The sequence below is a fragment of the Pelecanus crispus genome, chromosome 5, assembly GCF_030463565.1.
Source record: "Pelecanus crispus isolate bPelCri1 chromosome 5, bPelCri1.pri, whole genome shotgun sequence".
Taxonomy (NCBI): domain Eukaryota; kingdom Metazoa; phylum Chordata; class Aves; order Pelecaniformes; family Pelecanidae; genus Pelecanus; species Pelecanus crispus.
In genome coordinates this window covers 67,871,535-67,893,119 of record NC_134647.1, presented here as the reverse complement: position 1 = coordinate 67,893,119, position 21,585 = coordinate 67,871,535, and the positions used below count along the sequence as shown (strand labels likewise).

At 43.5% G+C, this 21,585-nt stretch overlaps 1 protein-coding gene across 3 annotated transcripts in view; it reads left to right on the top strand.

The window, feature by feature from the left end:
• The window catches only part of RNF11 (ring finger protein 11), a 32,225-nt gene extending 10,964 nt beyond the window's left edge, over positions 1–21,261 (top strand). Inside the window, exons 2-4 of one of the 3 annotated variants that reach the window (XM_075710462.1) lie at positions 2,951–3,001; positions 19,108–19,277; positions 19,861–21,261. In XM_075710462.1, coding sequence (XP_075566577.1) covers positions 2,951–3,001; positions 19,108–19,277; positions 19,861–20,032 — 393 coding nt within the window. In that variant the 3' untranslated portion in view covers positions 20,033–21,261. Of the gene's footprint in view, positions 1–2,950; positions 3,006–19,107; positions 19,278–19,860 lie in introns of all 3 variants that reach the window. The other 2 variants (XM_075710463.1, XM_075710464.1) reach the window with 2 other exon arrangements.
• Positions 21,262–21,585: the final 324 nt, after the last annotated feature.

The following is a 21,585-nucleotide window of genomic DNA, read 5'->3' as shown; positions in this document are numbered from 1 at the left end:
TCCTGAAATGTCTTTATGTAGCTGTCACCTACTCTGAGCTGATAAGCTGAGGAGAAAAGAGCTATAGTTTTAGGTTGAGGTAGGAAAGGAGGGTGTTTTATCCTCCCTCTTTTTTTGGGGTCTGTTAAATACATCTTACGTACATGCCACTATCTGGATTCCAGCGTGGTGAAGGCCAGACTGCCGAGCTCCCAGCTGCGACGTACAGAACTTCATGTCTGTGTCTTCTCAATGTGCTGCGGCTGAATAACAACCAATTACCTCTTGGTTAACGAGTGAATTGGATCACGCCTTCGTGCTGGCAGGAGTTCCTGCAGTGGACTCTGAACATGATATCCTGGGGTCAATGTGTTCTTCTCTCTGGTCGGATCACGCAGATGGAGATTCCTCCAAGCAGCACTGCTGGCGCAGCGGTATTTTTATTGGAAAGCAAAACCTGGGAAAATGGTAGTAACAACTACGTAATAGATGGTACCAAACAGGCTGTTGGTGTTAAGGGATCAGACAAATGTTTCCACCTCAGAGTAACAAGTCAAACAGTGAAGAGTACTGTAGGCTGGGGGAAATTTGTCCATACCTTTGTCAGCATAAAGCATTTTTTTAAATATAGGGGAGTTTATCCGAGTCAGTGTGTCAGCAACTTGAGCTATTTGGGCTTCTGCAGCCTTTCTGGGGAGAGAGGGGTACTTTCTGTGTCCCTAAAGAAAGTGCTGCCGTCTAACACCACCACATGCTCCTTTCCTGGGGCATTCGCCACACCGGGGATGGGTGCCAGTGGAAACCGTCAGCGCCCCTGTGTTCGGGTGTGTACACCTTTGACACATGGGGAAACGGCATCAGTGTTCACTTGACTTGATGTGAGGCAGGATTCTGCTCCAGCACTTACAAATAATGGCTTTGACAGACGCTGCTCGGGAGTGAACACAGCCAAGGCCAAAGGAGAGGCTTGGGGGCTATCCCTGTGTTCAGTGGACCACAAGCTGAAACCAGGTGAAAATGTGGTGTGCCTCGTGATCCGCATGGTGTGCGTCCGTGTTTCTGGTGCAAGGAGGTCTGATCTAAATATCCACCACTGCCAAAAGTGATTGCTTCACTTTTCCCTCCTGTTTTCCACTTGCAGCTGTGTGCTCCGCAGTCTCTTTGTGGTGGCTTTGGTGCTTACCTGATCCCTCAGCGAGTCAGCCTTCCAGTGTCTGAAACGGGTTCTCTCGCTCTTATTTTCCTCCTGTCAGCTTAGTGAACCGGGGGGAGATTGGATTTATCTGCACTCTTTGCCATCTATATATTGCGTTCTTCCATGTGACATCTCTGGGAGGGTCTAGAGGTGTCAGGTATTAGACATGTGCTATTACCACCAAGTATTACACGAGTTTTCGCTTCTCCGTGTTGCAATTAAGGATATACTGGGACCTAACTGCATACCCAAGCGTGCACAGAATGAATGTCTGATGCTGGTTTGGGCAGTGAGTGCATTTGGGAATGATCTGTGTGTGAAATGCAGTCTAAAGGTGCCACTTCTAACTTTAGTAAGGTGGTGATTTCAGTTGGAGGGATTTTGCTGTTTCAGGACAAGTCTCTGATGTAGACAAAGGCTAAGCTCTGTTTTTCTTAAACGTGATCTTTCTGGCTTAACCTCCCTGCCCCCCCAACAAAAAGTAATAAAAGAATATAAATCTGTCTACCACAACTGCCGTTAAAGATGCTTGGAGGTTTTTCCTCACCTTTCTTTTTTTTAAAGACGCTTCAGTAATGTTACCTAACAGTTCATGAGTATATTTGGTAAGTACAGGAACGGCTGAAGACTTTCACAGCCTGTTCATGTTGCGCAGCAGACTGTGGTATCCCTTGGGACACACGTGACTACAGTAACATCATTCATCTGCATTGTGGGGTGCTGCTCTGCCTCTTCACTCACACAAGCCTTCCAGTTATGACTCTGTGGATGGTTTCCAAAGTCTGAACATAACTTGGCAAGCTTTGTCACTGCTGTTAGGAGTTTGATTACCTTTGTGCATATGTATGTGAGAACTGCTAGTGTATGTGGCTTTTAATAAAACAACCTCCCTGTTGTCTAAAACGTTTAGAATTAAGGAATTTTAGAAGCAAGCGAGAACAGAAGCTAAGCTGGCCACCTTAATTTGGCTGTCCCGTTTTAGATGTTGTGACTACTTATTCTAGTTTGGTGTCTCTTGAGAGAGGCTACTAGTTTCCTATTGGAGCCAGTCTTACATAAAGCAAATTGAGGGACAAAATGCTGTTTCAAGAACTAAACTTGAGAAATCTTGCTTCATTTTTATGCATCCACTTCTGCAGTGTTACCCACTCTTGTAATTTCTGTGGTAATGCCTTGCTCTTGCATAGCTCGAACCCTCTTGCTCAATACCTTTTTGTTTATTTTTCTGAATTCAGAATCAGTAACGCTGAACATGAGCAGTAAATACAATCTTTACAGTTTTTCGGATCTTGTGAGCTAAGTTGCATTTTGCTTAGAGACCTACAATAAAAGCCCAAAAGCCACAGGAGATGGGGCTGCCGTGGCAGTGAGGGACGCTGTTCCTTGTCAGTCACTGGTAAGCAAATGGCCCAGCACGCAGTTGGGGCTGTGGGGCGCTGCAAAGCTGTTGAAGTAGTTTTCTGATTGAGACTGCTTGCTGCCACTAACGTTTCCTTGGTTTATTTCACAAAATATGCTGGCCAAGTTTCAGTTCAAATACAGTAACGCATTTCAGCTGGATGGAATATAACTATTTAAATAAGACCAATAGCTGTTGCCCTTTCTCCCTTAAAAAGACTTAACGCATCAAACTGTAGTAAGATACATGTTTTTTTTAGAATCCTGAATGCAGAATGATTAGCGTGTTCCAGCAATAAAGTGCCTGTATATCAACATAGAGTGCAATAATCCCACGAATACCTGTTCACTGATGATCTTATGTTTTGCTTGCCACAGGCCAAATCTTCGCCAGTGGTGCAGCTGCCCGGGGCTACTCAAGCAACACAAGTGGGTTTGTAAAACTGGAGATTTCTGTATGTGGTAAAACTTCCAACTAGTATACAGTCAGCGGGATAAGCTTTATAAATGTCCTTCTCAGCCCTGCCTTCACTCCTGCTTCTACCTGCAAAGTGTGCTGCAGGAAACAGGGTTTGGCCAAGAACCCCCATGCTTCCGCTGTAGCTGTTTTCCACCAGTGTGCTATCGAAAACCTGGCAGAGATCAGACCAGAATTGTTAATGCAAAGTGATTTTGTCAAAAAACTTATTTTCTAGCTTTTAAAGCTTTTTTTTTTGTTAGTGTATTAAACTTCCAGGTGGATCCACTCATGGCAGCATCTGCAGACATTTATAATAGCTTCAACAAAACAAGGCTCAGATTCAGGGAAGCATTATTTTCTGTATTTTATTTAAATTAGCTTTGAGTTAAGTATGACGAGCATTATTGCTAGTTGTTAGACTGCATCATAGGTTATATTAAGTCGGGTAACAGCCCTGTTCAGTACAGTGTTGGAAATTGCATATTAATAAGTGTGTGAATTGGACTGTTTTCTGGTGTCTGTGAACAAGGGAATATATGGATAGTTATGCACGTGTTCAGTGAAGTTATTTTCTGCAGATAACGTATGATTTTTACAAGACACCGGTCAAGCTTTGCCCTTCCTACTCCTACAGGGAGCCTCTTTTGATCAACCAAGAACTAAGGCTCTAGAAGCTATTGCACAATTCTAGATTATTTATGGCAAACTTGTACCTGTTATTCTTGTACCAAACCGATCTTTAGTCGTTTTCGTGATGTTTACTCTGCTGATTTATTTAGAGATCAGTCCTATATCCCTTTCAGCCTTTGTTTTTTCTAGGCTAACGTGTCTATTTTTATTTTGTTTGTTAGTGGGTATGATATTCAAACAGCTTGGTCTTCCTGAAAAACAAAATCTGTCTCATCCATAGTGAAACTAAAAAAAAAAAAATCAAAATCTTGCAGTGAATTTTGTCATGGTGACTGATAATGGAAGTCACAGATGATATTTGCTTTAAATCTGCAGAACATGCAGCTCAAAAGTCCAAGGGGCAAGCACCTTTTCATGCACTGCTAGCCATTATCCTCTCTCGTTGGAGTAAACAATTCCATAACATGCTGAAGACCTCACCAGGAATGCAGTGTTACATGAAATGATACAAAAAAATCAAGACCAGGTCTGTAAGTTATTCCAAGGCTAATTTCTGTACCAAGTGTCAGCGGAGCAAAGACATTTTCTTTAACCTGATCTGCCAGTCTGAAATTGCTCCGTAGAGTACTTTCAGCAGATTTCGTTTGAGGAACATCGGACTCATTTTTGCCAAAGTTCATGGAGAAAGCCATGCCCAGCCCTCTTCTGCCCTCACGGAAGCATCTAGAGCTGCCCATCTCCCAAAACGATTCGTTTATTTCTGCTTCTACTGTCTGATCCAAAACAACAGATGAAAGAACAAAAAATTGTTTGCTGCAGTGATTTCTACTCGTGCTTTTACCGCAGTGGAGATGTGCCTATAGTAAAGGAGGTATCCCAGATTAAAGACAGGAATTCAGACTCATCTTGTTACCTTGCCTATTTGGTTCAGGGATTACTCAGCAAATCCTTTAGTGTCCCCAGGCTGCACCTTCACTGACTTCACTTATCCGCAGCAGTGCATAAGGAGACAAAGTGAGGTTAGTCCTGCAGGTCCTGGGACTTGGGGGAGCAGCACTAAATGCCATCCGCTTCCTAGGCCACTCTCTGGTGCACCCGCTGCCTCTGAGACGTGTTTGAGAGCTGCCCTTTCGGGGGCCATACGGTGAGCTAAAAAGTCTAGAAGGAGAACTAAAATATTTCTGTAGTAATTGGGTAATGATATTTCTGCTTATGGAGTTGAAATACAAGCAAGCAGCTTCCCATCTTCTTTTTCTCTTCTCTTGAAGCCTATCTAGGTATTAGTTACCTCTGTAATTATACCCTAGTGACTCCCGAAGTAACAAGCTGTATTTTAGACTAAATGTCATAAATTAAACCTAAAAAACTCGCAGGGTTTCTTGGTAGCTGTTTTGCTGTGGCTGTGTGTATGGGGTTTTTTTTTGACATGATAACATACTGAATACCTCCAGCTTTACTGTCTCAAAGCTTTCCACTTGTAGCTCAGTGTTACTCCATTTACAGTGTTTTATTGGGACTGTGGTTTGTCTGTGTGTGTATAAACTGGCAAAACTTACTTTAGTGATAGTGTGGGTTGTAGCAGGACATCGTTATTCCTCCCCAAACATTCAGGCAGGAGAATAAGGTAAGTGAAAGTATTTCTTTATATCTTCATAAAGCCTGCAAGAGTGTCGATAACATGGTGTTAATGCCATTAGGCATTCATTTCTGCCTCTGAGGGGCATTGAAAGTAGCACGTACCTCACCTGTGGTGGAGTTAAGCTTCAGTGCAGGGCCTGAGCAGTTTCCTTGTACCTGTGTGTCTAAATTGTAGTATTTGAAAGTCACAGGTAACATTCTTGGGAAATTACTGCTTTTAAATTTGCGCAGGGAACCTTTGTATTTCCATGTGATTGTCTCGGCTCCAGCCCCAAAACTGCATCGTATCTATTGCTGCATTCGGTGTTCGGGGTTTCTGGTGTGCTTCACGCAACATGGAAGATCCCTCGTTGCGTATGGATGAGCTAAGGCTGGAGATCTCCAGGCTTTGCAGCTGCTCCTACGGGTGTGTCAGGGTGAAATGGGCCTTTGTCCTCCAACCAGTCAGTCCATATTCAGAAAAATGACCTCTCTGTGTTCACGTCCCTCCTCTCAAACAGTTTTCTGTTCTTCTGAGATTTTGCAGCAGCCTGAGCCTTAATTCAGGCAAGTACTTAAGTAGGTGCTCAAGTGCCCCGGCCCTGGTGGTGTGGTGAGGAGGGGGCAGGCGGTGCGCCCGCTCCTGCCAGGTTCTGTTGCTGTGCTAGCTGCACAGGTATGTGCTAAAACAACCTCCCCCCCGTGTCCCTGGCATTGAAGTGAAAAACCCTCCTGGCTCCGTTAAAAATCCTTAGTAAGTGTGCTACTGGGGTAGTAGTGGGGACGTTTGTAGTGCGTGTGAGTAGCTGGATTTTATTAGCTGATATTTGCAATCGGCAGGACAAATCCATCGTGGAAACCAAGTTTTCCTTCAGAAAGGCAGTTTCAATGTAAACAAAGCTCTTGCCACCTTCCATGAGAGCAGGGGTAAGCAGGGGAACAGCCTGAGTAAACGGAGGGGTTTTTTCATCCTGTCGGGGCTGAACTAGGTGAGGCGGGAGCTGTGGCGGCTGCAGAGGCTGGGCCAGGCTCCGCGCCCCCCCTTCTCCCCCCACCTCGCCCCCCCTTCTCCCCCCCTTCTCCCCCCTTGCCCCCCTTCTCCCCCCTCGCCCTGGCAGAGCTCCGGACCTGCTTCAGTTCCCCCTTCAAACCACGTACTCTGAAAGCACCTGTGCTGAAATGAACACAAGTATTTTTGGTGTAAAACCAGCACAGGCAAGATCCGAAGAAGAGTGTTTCAAAAAAGTAACAGACTGAAAATAACTGATTACACACATGGTTGCTTATACAGTTAGCGATGGACGTCACTCCTTACTCATCCATGAAGCTGAATGTATGCAGCTTATCCTGGTTGCAGCAGCAACTGGCTGCATGCTTCATACATAGAAGTAAAATGAACATGTGTTTTCTGGTGACGGATTAAAGAAAAGACCAGATGGTCATTGGACTGTCTCTACGCATTGAGAACTTGAAGTAGGATAAACACATTGTGGAAATATTTTGCTTGTATAACTGACTCCTGAGAGCGCTATTTATGATTTTTCTACCTGTTCTTGGCACAGGCCTTTTTTCTGTTAGAAGAGGTTTGACAGTTGCATGAGATCATGCTTGGATTCGTGCCCTGCGAGCTAAAAATGCAGAGTCACTGCTTGCGAGGACAAGACTTCGCTGGAAAAAAATAGAAACATTGCCCTTGTGCTCACTGCTAATACTGCATCAGAAGTGGAGCTTCGTCAAGCTTTAGTGCGCCTTAATATTCATACAGTCGTTCCTTGCTTTTAGATAGAGCACTGCTTTAAAAAAAACAACAAACCAACAGATTTAGTAATAGTCATTTAATGCCTGAGACATTCCTTTAAGATTAATAAATGACTGGCTGAGATGAGCCGATAGCCTGAATCAGTGCCTCTGGCTGTTTACTGCTGCTGCTCATTAACTCAGAGTTGAAATAATTAATGTTATTATCAAATGACGCTAAACAAATAGCCGAATTGCATTTTTTGTGTGTATTCATTCTCACTGAACTGGGAGATGGCAGCCTGTGTGTGCCTGGGAGAGGTGACCGTGTTCGCATGATGCGGCACCCTGGGCCGCTCTGAAATTTCTTGCGTACAGCCCAGCAGTTCAGGGTGCTGTCAGTACCCCCCAATTCAAACCTCATGTCCAGCTTCAGCTTCAAAATGTGGAAGAAACCACCGAAATCCCCCCATCGGTTGCCCAGGATGTGGTGGAGGGGAGGAGCCATTGGCTGGGTGACAGCGGGGACGTCCTCGCCAAGCCAGCGTGCTGCCACCGGCGACACCCGGACAGCTGCACACACGGGCTCCTACTGCGTTGGCGGTGCCCTGGTGTATGGCAGGTGTATGTGAGGCTTCATCTGTCTGTGGCTTTCTTGCAGGCTAATGCAGAAACATGCTTAAAAAAAAGCTGTGGTTAAGGGGTTGCAAAACCCAGCATTGATTATAGCCTTTAATTGGCCTCAGAAAGCCTCCTGGCTGCCTCTGCGCAGCCCAGTCCCTTGCTGCGTTGCCTAGGCTGAGGCTTCAAGTCACGTACCTGGATGTTAGGGGCACCCACTTTGTGTTAGAAATTCAGATACCGTTAAGAAAATAGAGAGAGCTGTGGATCTGAGCGTACCGTCAAACTGCCAAGGTGTGGCAGCTTCCTGCTCGAGCAAGCATTCCTAATTGAGGATGGTTTTGTTAAAAAGGCAATTAAAATATTTCAGATGGAGTACAAAGTTATGATCAAGTGAAGTATAATGCAGATTCCTGAGTTTTGAAGCAAACCCTGCCGGTCTCAAAGCCGGTGCCCCACACCAGCAGTCTCTCTGCTTCAGTTTTTTTGCTTTGCGGTTACACAGACTCAGCTCATCACCAGCCCCGTCTGCTTTCTGAAGCTCTTCTGCAATAGCACGTGGACTGTTACCACTTTTCTCCCCCACGTCGTTTATCCTGAGTAGAGCAATCTGTTTTCTCTCCTTTCTCTATGGTTTGGCAGAGGTTTGTACTGCGTGAGAGTCCCGCTCTGCTGAGTCCCTGTTTGCTGCGAGGCCCGATGGAAAATGCTCCATCAGGTTTCTGCTTGGCTTCCCTTGCTGGGGGGAGCCCGTTGCTAGCCCACCTTCCTGGGCTAGCACGGCTTGGCTGTGGGGCTCTGCCTTTTCAGCCATTCTTTACCTGCTCCCTGGTCGAGGGGAAGGTCCCTGTCAAGCTTTGCAGAAGCCCTCTCCTGTGTTGCCTCTTCTGTGTATTTTGGTTGGGTAACAGACTGTATCTCTATAAAAAGAACTACCGTGTCCCTTTTCAAACCTCTTTTTTGGTGCTTGCTTACAACTGGGTGGCTAGAGAAAAGTGTTTCGTGTCGTCGCATAGGTTAGTACATCGGGGGCAGATTATCTGAGATAGCTGCTTGTTGATCTGTCTGTTTGTTTTCGTTATCTGTGTTACCTCTTATCTGAGGCCAAATTGACACCTCCCAGAAGACCGCACACAGGGGTGATGTTCTTGTTCCGGCTGGGGCTGTTGTGTCTATTTAAGTCCTGTTTTAGGAACTTGGTGTATGAGGACTTGCGTTCGATATGATGGTTTTGGATGTGTGTTGAAACTTACTTTAGGCAAGGCTGTTAAATTGCATTCTGGATAGCCCTCTTTGCCCAAGGAGGATGCCTTGCCACGTCGTTAAACGATAACGCCCAGATAACACCATACGCTGAGCCTAGAGATGAGATCATTCATCACTGGATTTTGCTGATCCTTTGATATCCTTCTCATTATATACTTTTTCTAAAGTACATTCCTAGTTATGCATAATATTCCTCTGCTGTATGTTATTATGTTCTTACTACTTCAAACTAGCACGTTTAAATATACATACACACGTCTTCTATTTACACACGGAAGTACAGCCTGTATTTATACTTCAGCAGTCCTCCCCTGATGGATTGCTTGTGCCTTTAGTTTATGTGCATTTTCGTGTTTACTCCCTGGTTTGGTTTTATGTCCCCAGCCCTTCCTCTTGGCTAATTATGGCCAATTTCTATAATTTTGCTACCTCGTTCCTGAAGTACTCAGAAGGGTTGTTTTGTTCTTAGAATTGCCTTCAAGCTGACCTAATTCTTGCCAAAAGATAAATTTTAGCACTCTTGTTGTTTTTTTAAGTGTTTGAAGTCAGGATTTGACCATTGGCTTAAGTCCCTGACAAGGGCACTCCTCCATTTTCGTCTTGGCTGCCTGTTCCCAACTTTTTCAGCGGCCCTAGCAATCGCACAGTCGATGGTAACGCCTTGTTTGCTTTTCATGAGGTGGCAGCTCAGTTGGATCGGTGTCCTCGCAGCGACTAGAGCCAGTGCAAGGGAAGTGGCAGGACCCGTGTTGCAGAGGCAGCGCTGTTTTAGACCAGCTGGAGTCAGCTGCACCCTAATCCCCAAATTCCCCAAAATGGCACCAGGAGGTAAGCAGGGGCTGCGTGTGCTTAGCTCGGCTACGCTGAGCCTGGGGGTTCAGTAGCTGGTTCAAAGTGTAACGCACGCTGTTACTTCGTGGATCATGTTGCCCACCTGAAGTCACCTGTATGCCTATAGCCCTCGTAGGGTGCCTGCCTGTCCGCTAATCCGTATCAAGCCCTTGGTGTGAGCGACTTGCACAAACTTGTGCGAGTGATGCAACGCTTTGCGGGTTATAGGAGGGTAGATTTGGGCCAAGCTCCTGTCTCAGGAGGCAGGAGCGCGTGTGAGCTTAAGCTTTTTTTGTCTGCTGTACCCTGAGGTGAGTCAAAGCCTCTGCGTGAGTGGTTTGGGTGGGTGTGCGTGGGGCATGGTGTCTGGTACAAACCCCATGGACGAGCGGGGCAGCTGTGAGCGAGCCTGTCTGCTGCACCGTGTACGGACCCGGCATAGCGAGAGTCCAGGCTGGCTGCAGGCTTGACATGTTACCTGGGGTGATCAATACTGGAATTTTTAGCTGTTATGCCTTTGGTTTCTACTGTAAGGAAGTGCTGATTGATGTTTACCCTTTCCAGAAAGTAAATACGTGTCTGAAGTGTGAACAGTTCTCCTACTTCTGCGTGGACCGTTAAGCATTCTGTCAGCTTTTCCATCATAGCTCCAGAGTGCTTCCCCCCGTCTCTTGTGCTTGAATGCAGCCTCCGAAAAACACGTTAACTGGGTTCATTTGTTTGGGGTGTTCTTTTTTTTTTTTTTTTTTTTTTTTTGCTTCCTGCTAGCCAGCAGTTCCACAGCAGTAAGTGAATGGGACACAGCAGGTTCACTCTGTACCTTTCAGCAGAGGAGATGGTCCAAGAGATTTATTTGTTTTCAGCCTCTTCCACTATAGGACCATTTTCGTCTTCCCAAAACTTAAGGTTTTTATTTGTTGTTAAATCTGCTCCTCATTTCTCCAACAGCCGTCTTGCTTGAACCATAAGTGCTGTGTTTAACATAGCCGTAGCACTATAATGACTGTCTGCGCTTGCCAGGCGTAAGAGGGTTTTTTTTTGCAAAGATAACCACTTGGCGTAAGTAGGAGAGAACATGTACCAATAATGCAGATGTTGTGGTTTGCTGATGGGGTCGGACGATCCGCATACATGTGCTGTTGTTCTACCACCAGCTGCAGGAATGACTGCTGGCCCCTTCTGCTAGATTTTCTCCTTACCCAGCTGCTTTCCTTTGTAGTCCTTGGTGTGTACAAGTCTCAGGAGGCTGTATTTTGTGCCTGAGTGTCCTTAATTTAATGTTTAGGGGTAACTGGTCTTCCTTGGCTTTGCTCACTGCAGCAACCTAACAGAAAAGCATGAATTTTTGTAAATTGTTTATGGATATTTTCTCTCCCTATACTAAAAAGAAAAAAAAACCCCAAAGCTGTTAAACATGCTAGGAGCTGTAATAAGAAAATGTTGTTACCTCTCAGAAGTTGTGGCCTGACACTGTAGGTGGAGCTGTCAGTGGGGCTGTCTGGAGAGATGGAGTCAGTTCTCTAGTGAGAAATTTGATGGTCTGGGATGTGTTGGTGTGTATGTTATCCACTTTCCTCAAGAAATTCACACCCTGATGTTTGATGGGATCACTGGAGAAAGGAATAAAGACGGCTAAACCCAACATGAAGCTGGTGAACAAGAACTCAGTTAGTGGAACTGTACCCAAGGATATGACCCTTGAGCCAGAGAAACCTGCTGTGCAGCCTAGAAATGTGAAAACTGTCTGGTTGTGTCAGGAGACTGTGCTTCCAGGGATTAATTACTGCTTTTTAATTACTGCTTTTCCCCTACAACTCCTTCTTGCTAATCTTTTGTATTTAGGTTTGCACTGATGGTTAATCAAATTTCAGAGCAGGTGACTCTACAGAGCAGCAGGTGATTTCCATCTGCCAGGTAAGGCTGGCTTTGCACTGGCCAAGCTGAAAAGGGCACCGTCAACGATTTATCTTGGCAGTAGGCAGCCTTTTTGGTTTTGTGTGACAGCACAGGTAAGAAGCTTGAAAATGAAGTCCCTTTTCTCTAATAGCCCTTGTCACTGTCTAGGAAAGCAGCAGGCAGGATGCATCTAGTTTGTGCCTCCTCTCTCTTGGCCCCAGCCCTGTTTTCGGTAGCAAAGCTGAGCTCAGGGAACAGGTGATATTTTAAGAGTCGGCAGCCAGGACTCACTCTCTTTCATCTTTTCCAACTCTTCAGATACATTTATTTCTCAGTAATTTCAGTGGAATAATTGTGAAAAATGTAAAGGACATTTTTTGCAGTTTTAGCAGTAGCTTAAATGAGGCTACGCCATCACTGCTGAACCACCCTGGCTTTCACCAAAAAACACCCCCCTCGGAAATGACGCATGACTCAAACCGGGTGTTGCTTCTTCAGTGGCGTGAGCAGCTGGAGAAACGCCGTGCAGATTTGGCAGGTTCCTCTCCTCTGCTGCAGACTGTTTCCATTCTGCAGGTTCCTCTCTGTTGCAGACTGTTTCCTTAGCCTGTTGGTAACATTACTTACTGACCATATCTACAATGCCCAATTCCTACAATGCCAGAATTCTTATTAATCTTCCCTTGAGAGTGCCCTGGTGGGAAGCGTGTACAAACCTCAACACATCCCAGGTGCAGGGGGGGCCTTGCTGGGTTTTGGAGTGTTGTACTCTTACTGGCTATGGACCAGTAAGATGCTAGTGCATGCATTTATTTCTGCATGAAAATTCTCTATTTCATATTTAAATGATAATTGTGATACTAATAAAAATTTAAAGGAAAAATTGAGATGTGAAATTTTGTGTGTTGTAGGTATGTTTTTTTGGTCCTTCAGTCAAACAAAGGAAAGTAAAAGTAAAGTGGTTTTGTTTAAAATGGTCACGAAGAGTTAAAGTAAGCTCTCTCCAGCAAGCAGTAGTAGTAGAACAATCCCTTAATAAATCTTAAAAATGAAGTGTATGTTTATTGGCCTTAAAGTTCCAGATAAATCAGATATACATGCAAAATTTGTGTGATTAGTCTCCTTAGGGAGGAATGTGGGAATCCTGAGAAATGCAAGGACTGGGAACTGTATTTTAAAGGTGAGCATGTATTTAGTGGAGTGGTGCAATGAATCTGTTTTGAAACATATTACTGTTTGTTGGGAGAAAATTACTTGGATATTCACGCTTCTCACATAAACAAAGGGAATCAGTCTTTGGCACGCTTGAAAATTTGGTAAAGGATCAGTTACAGTTTTGCTTAATACAGTGTTAATTTAATGTTGAATCTCTTTTCCGACTACATTGCTGTTAAGTGAATGGGGTCTGCTAGATAAACCCATGCTTTAGTTTCTGGCTTGTGCCAGAACGGCTCCTCTTGTGCATGTGCTTGTGTCTGATCTGGTTGTCTGTCCCAGGTGTCTCTTCCAAGTGGGAGAGGTGAGAGGAGGGGGCTTTTCTTTCAAAAGAACTTTTTAGTGGAAGTGTTCAGATATTGCAGTTATTTATACTGACTGGTTACCTGGAAGCAGGAATATAAAAGATTGGGTAACAATTTCATTACATGGTAGTTTATAGCAACTGATATTCAGCTTCATAAATGAACTGTTCTCTTCTGTATGGCAGCAAAAGGTTTTTATAGTTGGCAGGCTACTTGTAATATTCTAAGGATTATTAAAGTAAGCTGTAGCTGTCGTATAATGCACATTATAATGGCTAGTGGTTTTACAGTAATATGTCTTGGGGGAGGATATTATTTCAAAATGTGTGTTCACATATGGATGGAGTTTGAGTCTTTTCACCCAGATCAGAATGGCACTCAGAGAAAAGGCTCCTGGACCATCATCCCAGCAAGTTCCTTATGAGTAATAAATTAGCGAGAAGAGAAAATGTCATGAAATTCAGTGGGGATTTTGCAAAAAAACCCCAAAAGCACAATTTTTTTTCTTCACCCTTCTGACTTTACATCTATAAACTGAAGTTGTTCTTGTCTAGATTAGTTATTTGGGCTTCCTGCTAAGCATCTCACCTTACAGGTAAGGAAGGGGGAAGCAGCAAGGCTGAAAGATTTGTGTAGTGACGACGAGCGTTGTAATAGGCAGCCATGTTGCAAGGCTGTTAGAGCTGCAGAAAGGCCAGGCCACTTTTCAGATCAGTTTGAGGGCTGGCGAGCAGTAAAGCGTACGTGGCCCTGATGCAGCTGTATGTGAACCAGTGCAGCTGCTTTCAGACAACACGTTTCAAGACAGACATTTGCATATCGAAAGGATTTCAAAAAAGAGCTGTGGGAACGACTGGGGAAATTCAAATTGAACTGTTATATTTGCATTAATTAATTAGGCAGCAACCTCAAGGCGCGTAAGCGCTATACCTACTGGTATTTAAAAAATGTAGAAGAGACTTGGGGTAAATATAGCTTGGAAGACGTTTGTCTCCTTTGTCAGACTGAATTAACAGATATGCTGTTGATCTGGTGTTAAAAAGCAAATAAATATCCCAGGGTGAGACACACTAAGAGCATTAGATTAGATGAGAAAGAAAATTCGGAGATGGAAACCGAGCGAAGCAGGCAATAGTGGAAGGCAGGTGGCTGTAGACAGGATCTCGGGGATAGCAGTGAAGCTTTAACCTCTGGAACTGTTAGATGTTAACAAATTATTCATCTCACCTTTGACCTTCCTGAAAGGATAATTTGTGCATGTTGGTGCAATTATTAAAAATGACAAACAAAAGTCCTGATAACATACTGCTGATATGTGGTGTAGAGAGATCTTAAAATAATCTTTATCCAGGGATTAAGAGTTTCTGATCTACCACTGACCTGTTTTTAGAGTATTACAAAATCACTGCACTTGCGAAAACAAGATGAAAACGCTGTAAAACAAGAGAAAAGCAGATTTATTGCAGCATAAGTAACCAAGGTAAGTTGCATTGATGAGAAAACTTCAAACTAAAAATCATGCTTGATGAAACCTCCTTTTTCTAGGTGAGAACCGAAAGTGTGCTTGGGAATCTGCATGCAGGAACACAGCGTCTGGGCCTTTTAAGCCATGTGTGAAAATGTTTATTTTCATTAGAAGTGAAAAATGCAGACCTCCAGATGCCTTCTATGATTCCCACCCCCCCGCCCCCACCCCCCGCCCCAAAGTAGGAAGAGCCAGGGTGAGATGGAGACACAAACCCTGCTGTAGTCCTTGAGCCTAAAGTAATGCTGTTATTTAAGGGCTGAATAAACATTAGGAACAAATGATTTCACAGAAAGCCAGGGGAACTTGTGCTGACACCACCTACTTTGTGAACAAGAACAGAGTTGTGTATCTCCAGGACTGCGGCCATCTGAGATGTTTCATCATTACTAAATTCATATGGGAAAAAATAATTGATTAGAGCAAGTAAAGTGCCAGAAAGTGGTTTTTATTTCATTGCCTGACACTAGTGTGTGGGTTTGATTATTTGTTTTGGCCTTTTCTAGGTTTTTTTTGCATGGAGAAATAGAGTTAACATGAATTTTCATCTTAGTTTGAAATGCCTGACATCTTTATCAAATGATAAATAACACGGACTTTGGCTAGAAGTTCAGTATTTCGTAATTTTGTCTGCAAAAACATTTTCCATGGTAGATAAGGGAAAAGTGAGACACCAGCGCCATAAATTAATGCTCGTCTTTGGAGTAAAATAATAATTACTTGGGTAACAGAATCTTTTATATATATATATATATGTGTCAGGGGCCCTCTAGCTACAAATGTAAGTTGACTGAAGTCTCAAATCCTCACATCGTTACCCTTGAATATCCACGCTGGAGCGAGTGGGACCTTGCCTTGACGTGGTTGATAAAAGTAGCCATTATAAACTGTGACACATGTGCAAAGGGGCGATAAACCCGCGCAGGCAGGGCTGCACTCTGTACTTACAGGCGGCTTGAAATTATTGTCAGCTGAGCTCAACTTCCAAAAATGCTTCAGAGATTTGGTAGTGGAGAAACCAAAGGATGCAGCTGGCGATGCAGTGGGGGCTGCGTGCGGGGCCAGCCTGGGTGCCTGCCAGCAGGGCTGCTGGGGGCTGAAGGAGCCCAGCTTGACTGAGGGTGGCGGTCAGGGTCTAGCTGAGGGAGCACTTCATGCAGTCTGCTCCATCTCTTACTTCGACCCCTCCGGGGATGCTGAATGTCGCTTCAGCGAGCCGAGTCGGAGAAATCTGGGCTCTCATATTCTCATGAATAAATAGTTTAAAATATTTTTAGAATCATACAGGTATAAACACACCTTTTACACCTTTTTCTTTTTATCTGTTGGAGGGGAGAGGACTGGTTTGAAAAGCTCATTGTTGGTGTACCCTATAATTTGACTCTCTGCCATGCATGTGGCCGTGTTCTTCCGTTTTACTGGTATGTTCGTATCCAGTGGACGGCTAGCTCTGTTTGGGCAGGCTTTTAATAGTAATCAGGAGGCGAGATTAAAGTGCCACCAGAGAGCGTGTTAAGGAAGTGCACCGGCTCACGGTATTGAGCGGTCACCCTTTTTTATTTACAGTAGTACAATTTATGCATTTTTCACAACAGCTTGGCAGCCACACCAACCCCATTTCTTTATATTCACAAGCATGAAGACGTCACGGTGAAAGGCAGCACCATTTTCACCCAGAGTTAACTCATCTGACAAGAGATTCTTGTCTAGTATGTGAAATTGTAGAAGCCCACAGCTGGCAACTATAAATTCCTGCCTTAATTGGTTATGTCAGACATGTAGCACAGGGTGGTGGCTCTGCGGGGAGGGAACGTGAGACAGGACACCAAAAGGAGTGTTACCATACAGCGCTGGCGGTCAGGAAGGCATTTGTGTATTTGGCATGGGAAGGGGGCCCGGGGGTCCATCAGGCCCCTCTTCTTCAGGTCTTCTTGGGGAAGACAACACCCATGGGAGTGGGGCACTGCAATAATGCAGAAATGGGTTCCCCAAGCGCATAGTCCCTTGGTGGTTGCTCACAGCTTGCGCCTGTAAAAGACTAGAACGAGGGAGTGAGGTTTTGTTCTTGTTGGGCTCATTACGGGCTTAAAAGTTGTGTTACTTTACTGTCCAAAACTTAACCGAAGCAGTCATCGGTTGGGTAGCCTGACTGATTTCTCATTCCAGAGTTGTCCAAATGTGATAGTTCTAACTCACAACGGATTCTTACTTAACTGTAGTTTCCTTTTGCTGTATAATTTTTGTGGAGATGATCAGTTTGCTGTTCTTCTGCTACAGGCATTTGCTGTCAGTTGTCACTGCTACTTTCAGGCATTTTGAGAGTTTCTTGGATCTCTTTTCCTCCTCCTGTTTTTGCTTTTCCTTGTATTTCTGCATTGTCACTTGCAGTCATGGTTTTGCCAAGGGGAGCTTTATTTTGCAGACACCAAAGGTTGCAGAGCCGCTTCATGATTACTGTTGTATCTGACAGGTCATCCCTAGCTTCCACTGGTGCTTTTCCCTATCCAGACAATGATTACTTTAGATGATTTAAAGCATTAAGAGGCAGCTGATCTAGAAGAAATCTGTGATTCTGTGAAACACAGTTTAGAGTAGTCAGGAAATGAACCAAACTTACAGAACCACTGGCATTTTGTCTTTTGAACCTTCTCATAATTCCTTTGAGTTCTGCTAGGAAATCAGAGGGGAGAATTCTAGTGTAGCCAAATTAAGAGGAGACTCTGAATTTTACCCCACAGCTCAACTGCAAGTGGTAGGCACTGTGTTAAGAGAAGAATTGCCAAGCAGGCTTGTATTTTTGATTAGCATTTCTTCTAAGCAAGGACTTCTGCTGCTGGGCACCCCCGGCACCAGCCGGCGAGAGGCTGCGCGCCCCTCGGGCTGCTTTCCCCCAGCCTTCCAGGAGTCCCGTCTGTCTTTCTGCTTGCCATGCTGCCTAGTAGTGAAAGAAGAATCACTTTATCAGTTTTTACAAGCGCAGTATTACATGCGTTAAACCCCGTATCTGGACTTTGCCAGGTGTTGGCGTCGCTGCACGCTGCACTAGACCATTGCTGGAGCAGGCAAAGAGGGAACAGGACAGGGGAATGCAGCCGTGTTCCTGCTGCTAGAAATATCTGGAGGTGCCCACCGCGGTCCGTGCTCTGTGAGGTCATGCACGTTTCAGAAGGTGGTTGCTCCGTCGCAGACGGTGAGAGCCCACGTCTTCCCCGTATCGGTGATGAGAGAGGGGAAGTTTGGCAGTGGGACCTTTGTCGGAGGTGCTGTGTGCTGCATCAGGGCTTCCTGCGGTGCAGCTGCACACGCTCCTGCAGTCTGCGGGTTTTGCAGCAATGTCCTCTGAAACATCAACTTTTGCATTTTTTCCAAACAGGTGAATTGATGCTATTGTGTCTCTGCGCCAGGTTTATTTTCAGAATGCATCTATAAGTTGATTTTTTTTTTCCTGCTGTTTAAGAAGTACCATTAAAATAGGCCTATTGCAAGAAATAGTCTCCCTATTAACAGTAGATTTATGGCTACTGGCCAATACTGTCCTAATAGTATCTCCTGTTCAAAATTGGTATTTATGTCTGAAAAAGTGCTTTAAAAGCAAGTAAAATAAGTACCATGTGAATATAAATGTTAGTGAAAATATCTGATCTAAAGTTCGTTAATATTCAAAAGAACTTCTGAGAACGTGGCAGAGGAAGGACTGCATAATACCTACATGTTGCCTATTTTTTGTTTGGGAAATATGTACTTTAAACATACAGCAGTTGAAGTCCAGCTTGAGAGAGCTTGTAAAATCATATTAATGTATGAGAACAAATGTAAAACCTGGCTTACTTACTGAAGCTATTCTTTTTATTGTCCAGGTGACTTTTTTTAAACATAGAAGAATTAAATCTATAGTTCTGGATTGGAGTTTGTGTGGCCCAGAACAGTTCACATAAATTTTAGTTATTACAGAACCAATCAAAACCTTCCTCTCTAAAACTCCTAAGAACAGGTGCTGTCCTCATCTTTGCAAATAATTCTTCCTAAATGTTTAAAAAAAAAAAATCTACTTTTTGTTGCAAATACTAGAGGCTCAGCCGCAGCCATTATGTTGTTCAGTTCAGTCTCTTAGCAGTTCACCAGGTGCCTATAAGGTTTATTTGCCTGCTGTCATGTGGAGTTTGTCCTATGTGTATTTCATGGATGAACAATTCTGGAGCTAAAAAGCTTTTGCAGAGAACAAGCACAAGCAGCTCCTTGCTCAAGATACTGGCCTCAATTCTTTATCCCATTCTCAATATAATTATAGCCCCAAAATTGCAAAGTAGGAGCGGGAGATGATACAAACATTTGTAGGACTAAGAGAGGGAAAGTTAAATACACTGCCTGTACTGTGCTACGAAATGCTAGGAAAGCCTCTGTGGTTTTTTTAACGGAAATACTTTAATTTCAGGAGCAGGTCCCTGTTCCTGTTTATCACCCGACTCCTAGCCAGACTCGGCTAGCAACACAGCTGACAGAAGAGGAACAAATCAGAATAGCGCAGAGGATAGGCCTTATTCAGCATCTACCTAAAGGAGTCTATGATCCTGGAAGAGATGGCTCCGAGAAGAAGATCAGAGAGTAAGTTACAGAAACCTAACTGAACTAACGTGGCTGTTGCACTGGCTTATGATACTGCCCCGAGAAACCTGATCTTGTCCTCCTGTTTTTGCCTTATTTTCAGGGACTGTAATTTAATGTAGCTTTCTGAAAAAAAAATGACCATGCAGAAGGCTCTTTCCTTTATCCTCACTTGTTTTCCTGTCACAGGTGAAACTTACTTTCCCGACCCATGTAATTCATGCCCTTACAGGTTTTTTCCTCTTTATTCTCTCTTCACAGGGAAGTAATTTCATGTTACTTCCTCGCCTTCATGGCTCCCTTCTGCCATTTCTCATTTTATACGCTCTGCTGAGGTAGAAGGCTTCCTGCCCTTGCTCATATTGCAACCGTGGGCACATAGTACAAAGGAAACACCAAAAAACTCTAGTGCTTGGTGGAGCCAGCACTGACAGAGCTAAGAACTCCTCCCACTATCTGCAAGTGCTAGAAGTGTGTTTGACTCAAACATATCCAGGAGTAGATACTGCACTACTTTTCATTTCCAGTGTGGTAACAGTAGCTTAAATATTTTTATGACTTTTTTTTTTTTTCCCGCCCCCAGATGTGTCATTTGTATGATGGACTTTGTTTATGGGGACCCTATCCGATTTCTGCCGTGCATGCACATTTACCACCTGGACTGTATAGATGACTGGTTGATGAGATCCTTTACCTGTCCATCCTGCATGGAGCCAGTGGATGCAGCACTGCTTTCATCATATGAGACTAACTGAGCCAGGGTTTCTCCACTGAACCTTCAAGGAGACCATCCACTTTAATGGGTTTGATCCTTTTGTCATTCAGCCCAAAGAGCCAGGAATTAGGAATTAAGATCATGCACAAAGTATACATTTCCTAATAAATAAATAAAAAATATTCCTGAATGGCTGCAAATATTGGAAAAAACATAGTATTTTAGAGACTATAGAAAAGTAGGTTGTTATTTTTAATGTAAAGCCTTGACCCACCATTGTCTTTTAATGTTTGTTCTTACACCCGTATATAGGAATTGTGTAAAGTGTTACAGCGACTGTAAATGTTTCAACTGCGTGTATCCAATTTTATTAGCAGCAAGGTAAGAGTATTTTTTTCCTAAATAAAGTAACCAGTTTTGTTCTGATTCTTTTCACAAGTCCTGGCATTTGGGTCAAGGCTTTATTGAAATCTACATTTTATAACACTGGCACAAAGAAATAGTTTTAAGCTTGTTTGCACAGTTCTTTTTCTTTTTTTTTTTCCATTGGAGATGGAATTCATTGCCTTAGGTCTTTTTAATAGTGTATTGTTATTGTTGGGCTGGCTCTATGCTTGAAAACCAGTTTATTTATAACCTGTTAAAAGTGCTATATTTTGTTTGCAGTTAGGAATATGCAGACTTCAAAGTGATCTCCTAGCTTGTAAGCAAACTGAGATGCATTATCCCTTTTCTACAAGCGATGTGGAACATGAAGATATGAAACAGGTCCTACAGAGAAATTATGGTTTCATGTTTTTTATAACTTGCTTCGGTTTTGATGAAACAACAGTCCTTAAACTTTAATATGTCACCTTTAACTTGATCAGGTTAAAAGTGGGCCAGATGGACAATAACTAGTTAAGGTACCACGACTGAAAAAGAAAATTTGGAACTAATGTAGTGTTAGTATGGATCACTTATTCTACTTTTTTTTCCCTAAAAATGGTTGTCTTGGATCATAGCAAATGGATACTGCATCTCTCGTTCTTGTAGTTCTTAGGTTATCAGAAGTTAAGAATAAACATACTGTATCTCAGTCTCCTGTATTAAATGTATCTGTTAAGCCCTGCTGGGTGACACATCAGTCCACCAAACAGGTATGAAATCGGATATGAGAAAGACATACTTTGTTCTGCACATAAATGCAAAGTTTATATAAACACAGACTGTCATACTAGCAGTTGAGGGCAAAAAAAGTACTATAGCCAGAATGACACAATTAGCAAATTTCTGTAGCAAACAGTATGTGCTTGTTAAGAGATGGTCTAGCAAAGATTGTAGCTGTAAAGACCTTTTATCCACTTAGCATGTTTGTTTTTTCTTTTTCTTTTTTTTTTTTTTTCCTTTAATGTACCCTACTGTGACTTTTATACATTCAACGCAACGCTGATATGTTGAGAAGTCCTGGTCTTGCAAAATGAGGTGCAATCTCAAGTTAACCACAAAAAATCAGGGAACGTTCTCGATTCTTTTTCATCTGTAGTTTCAGTACTTGATACAACAAGTTGTGTTTAAAGACTCAAGTACTTTGAAGACTTCGTGTATTTACAA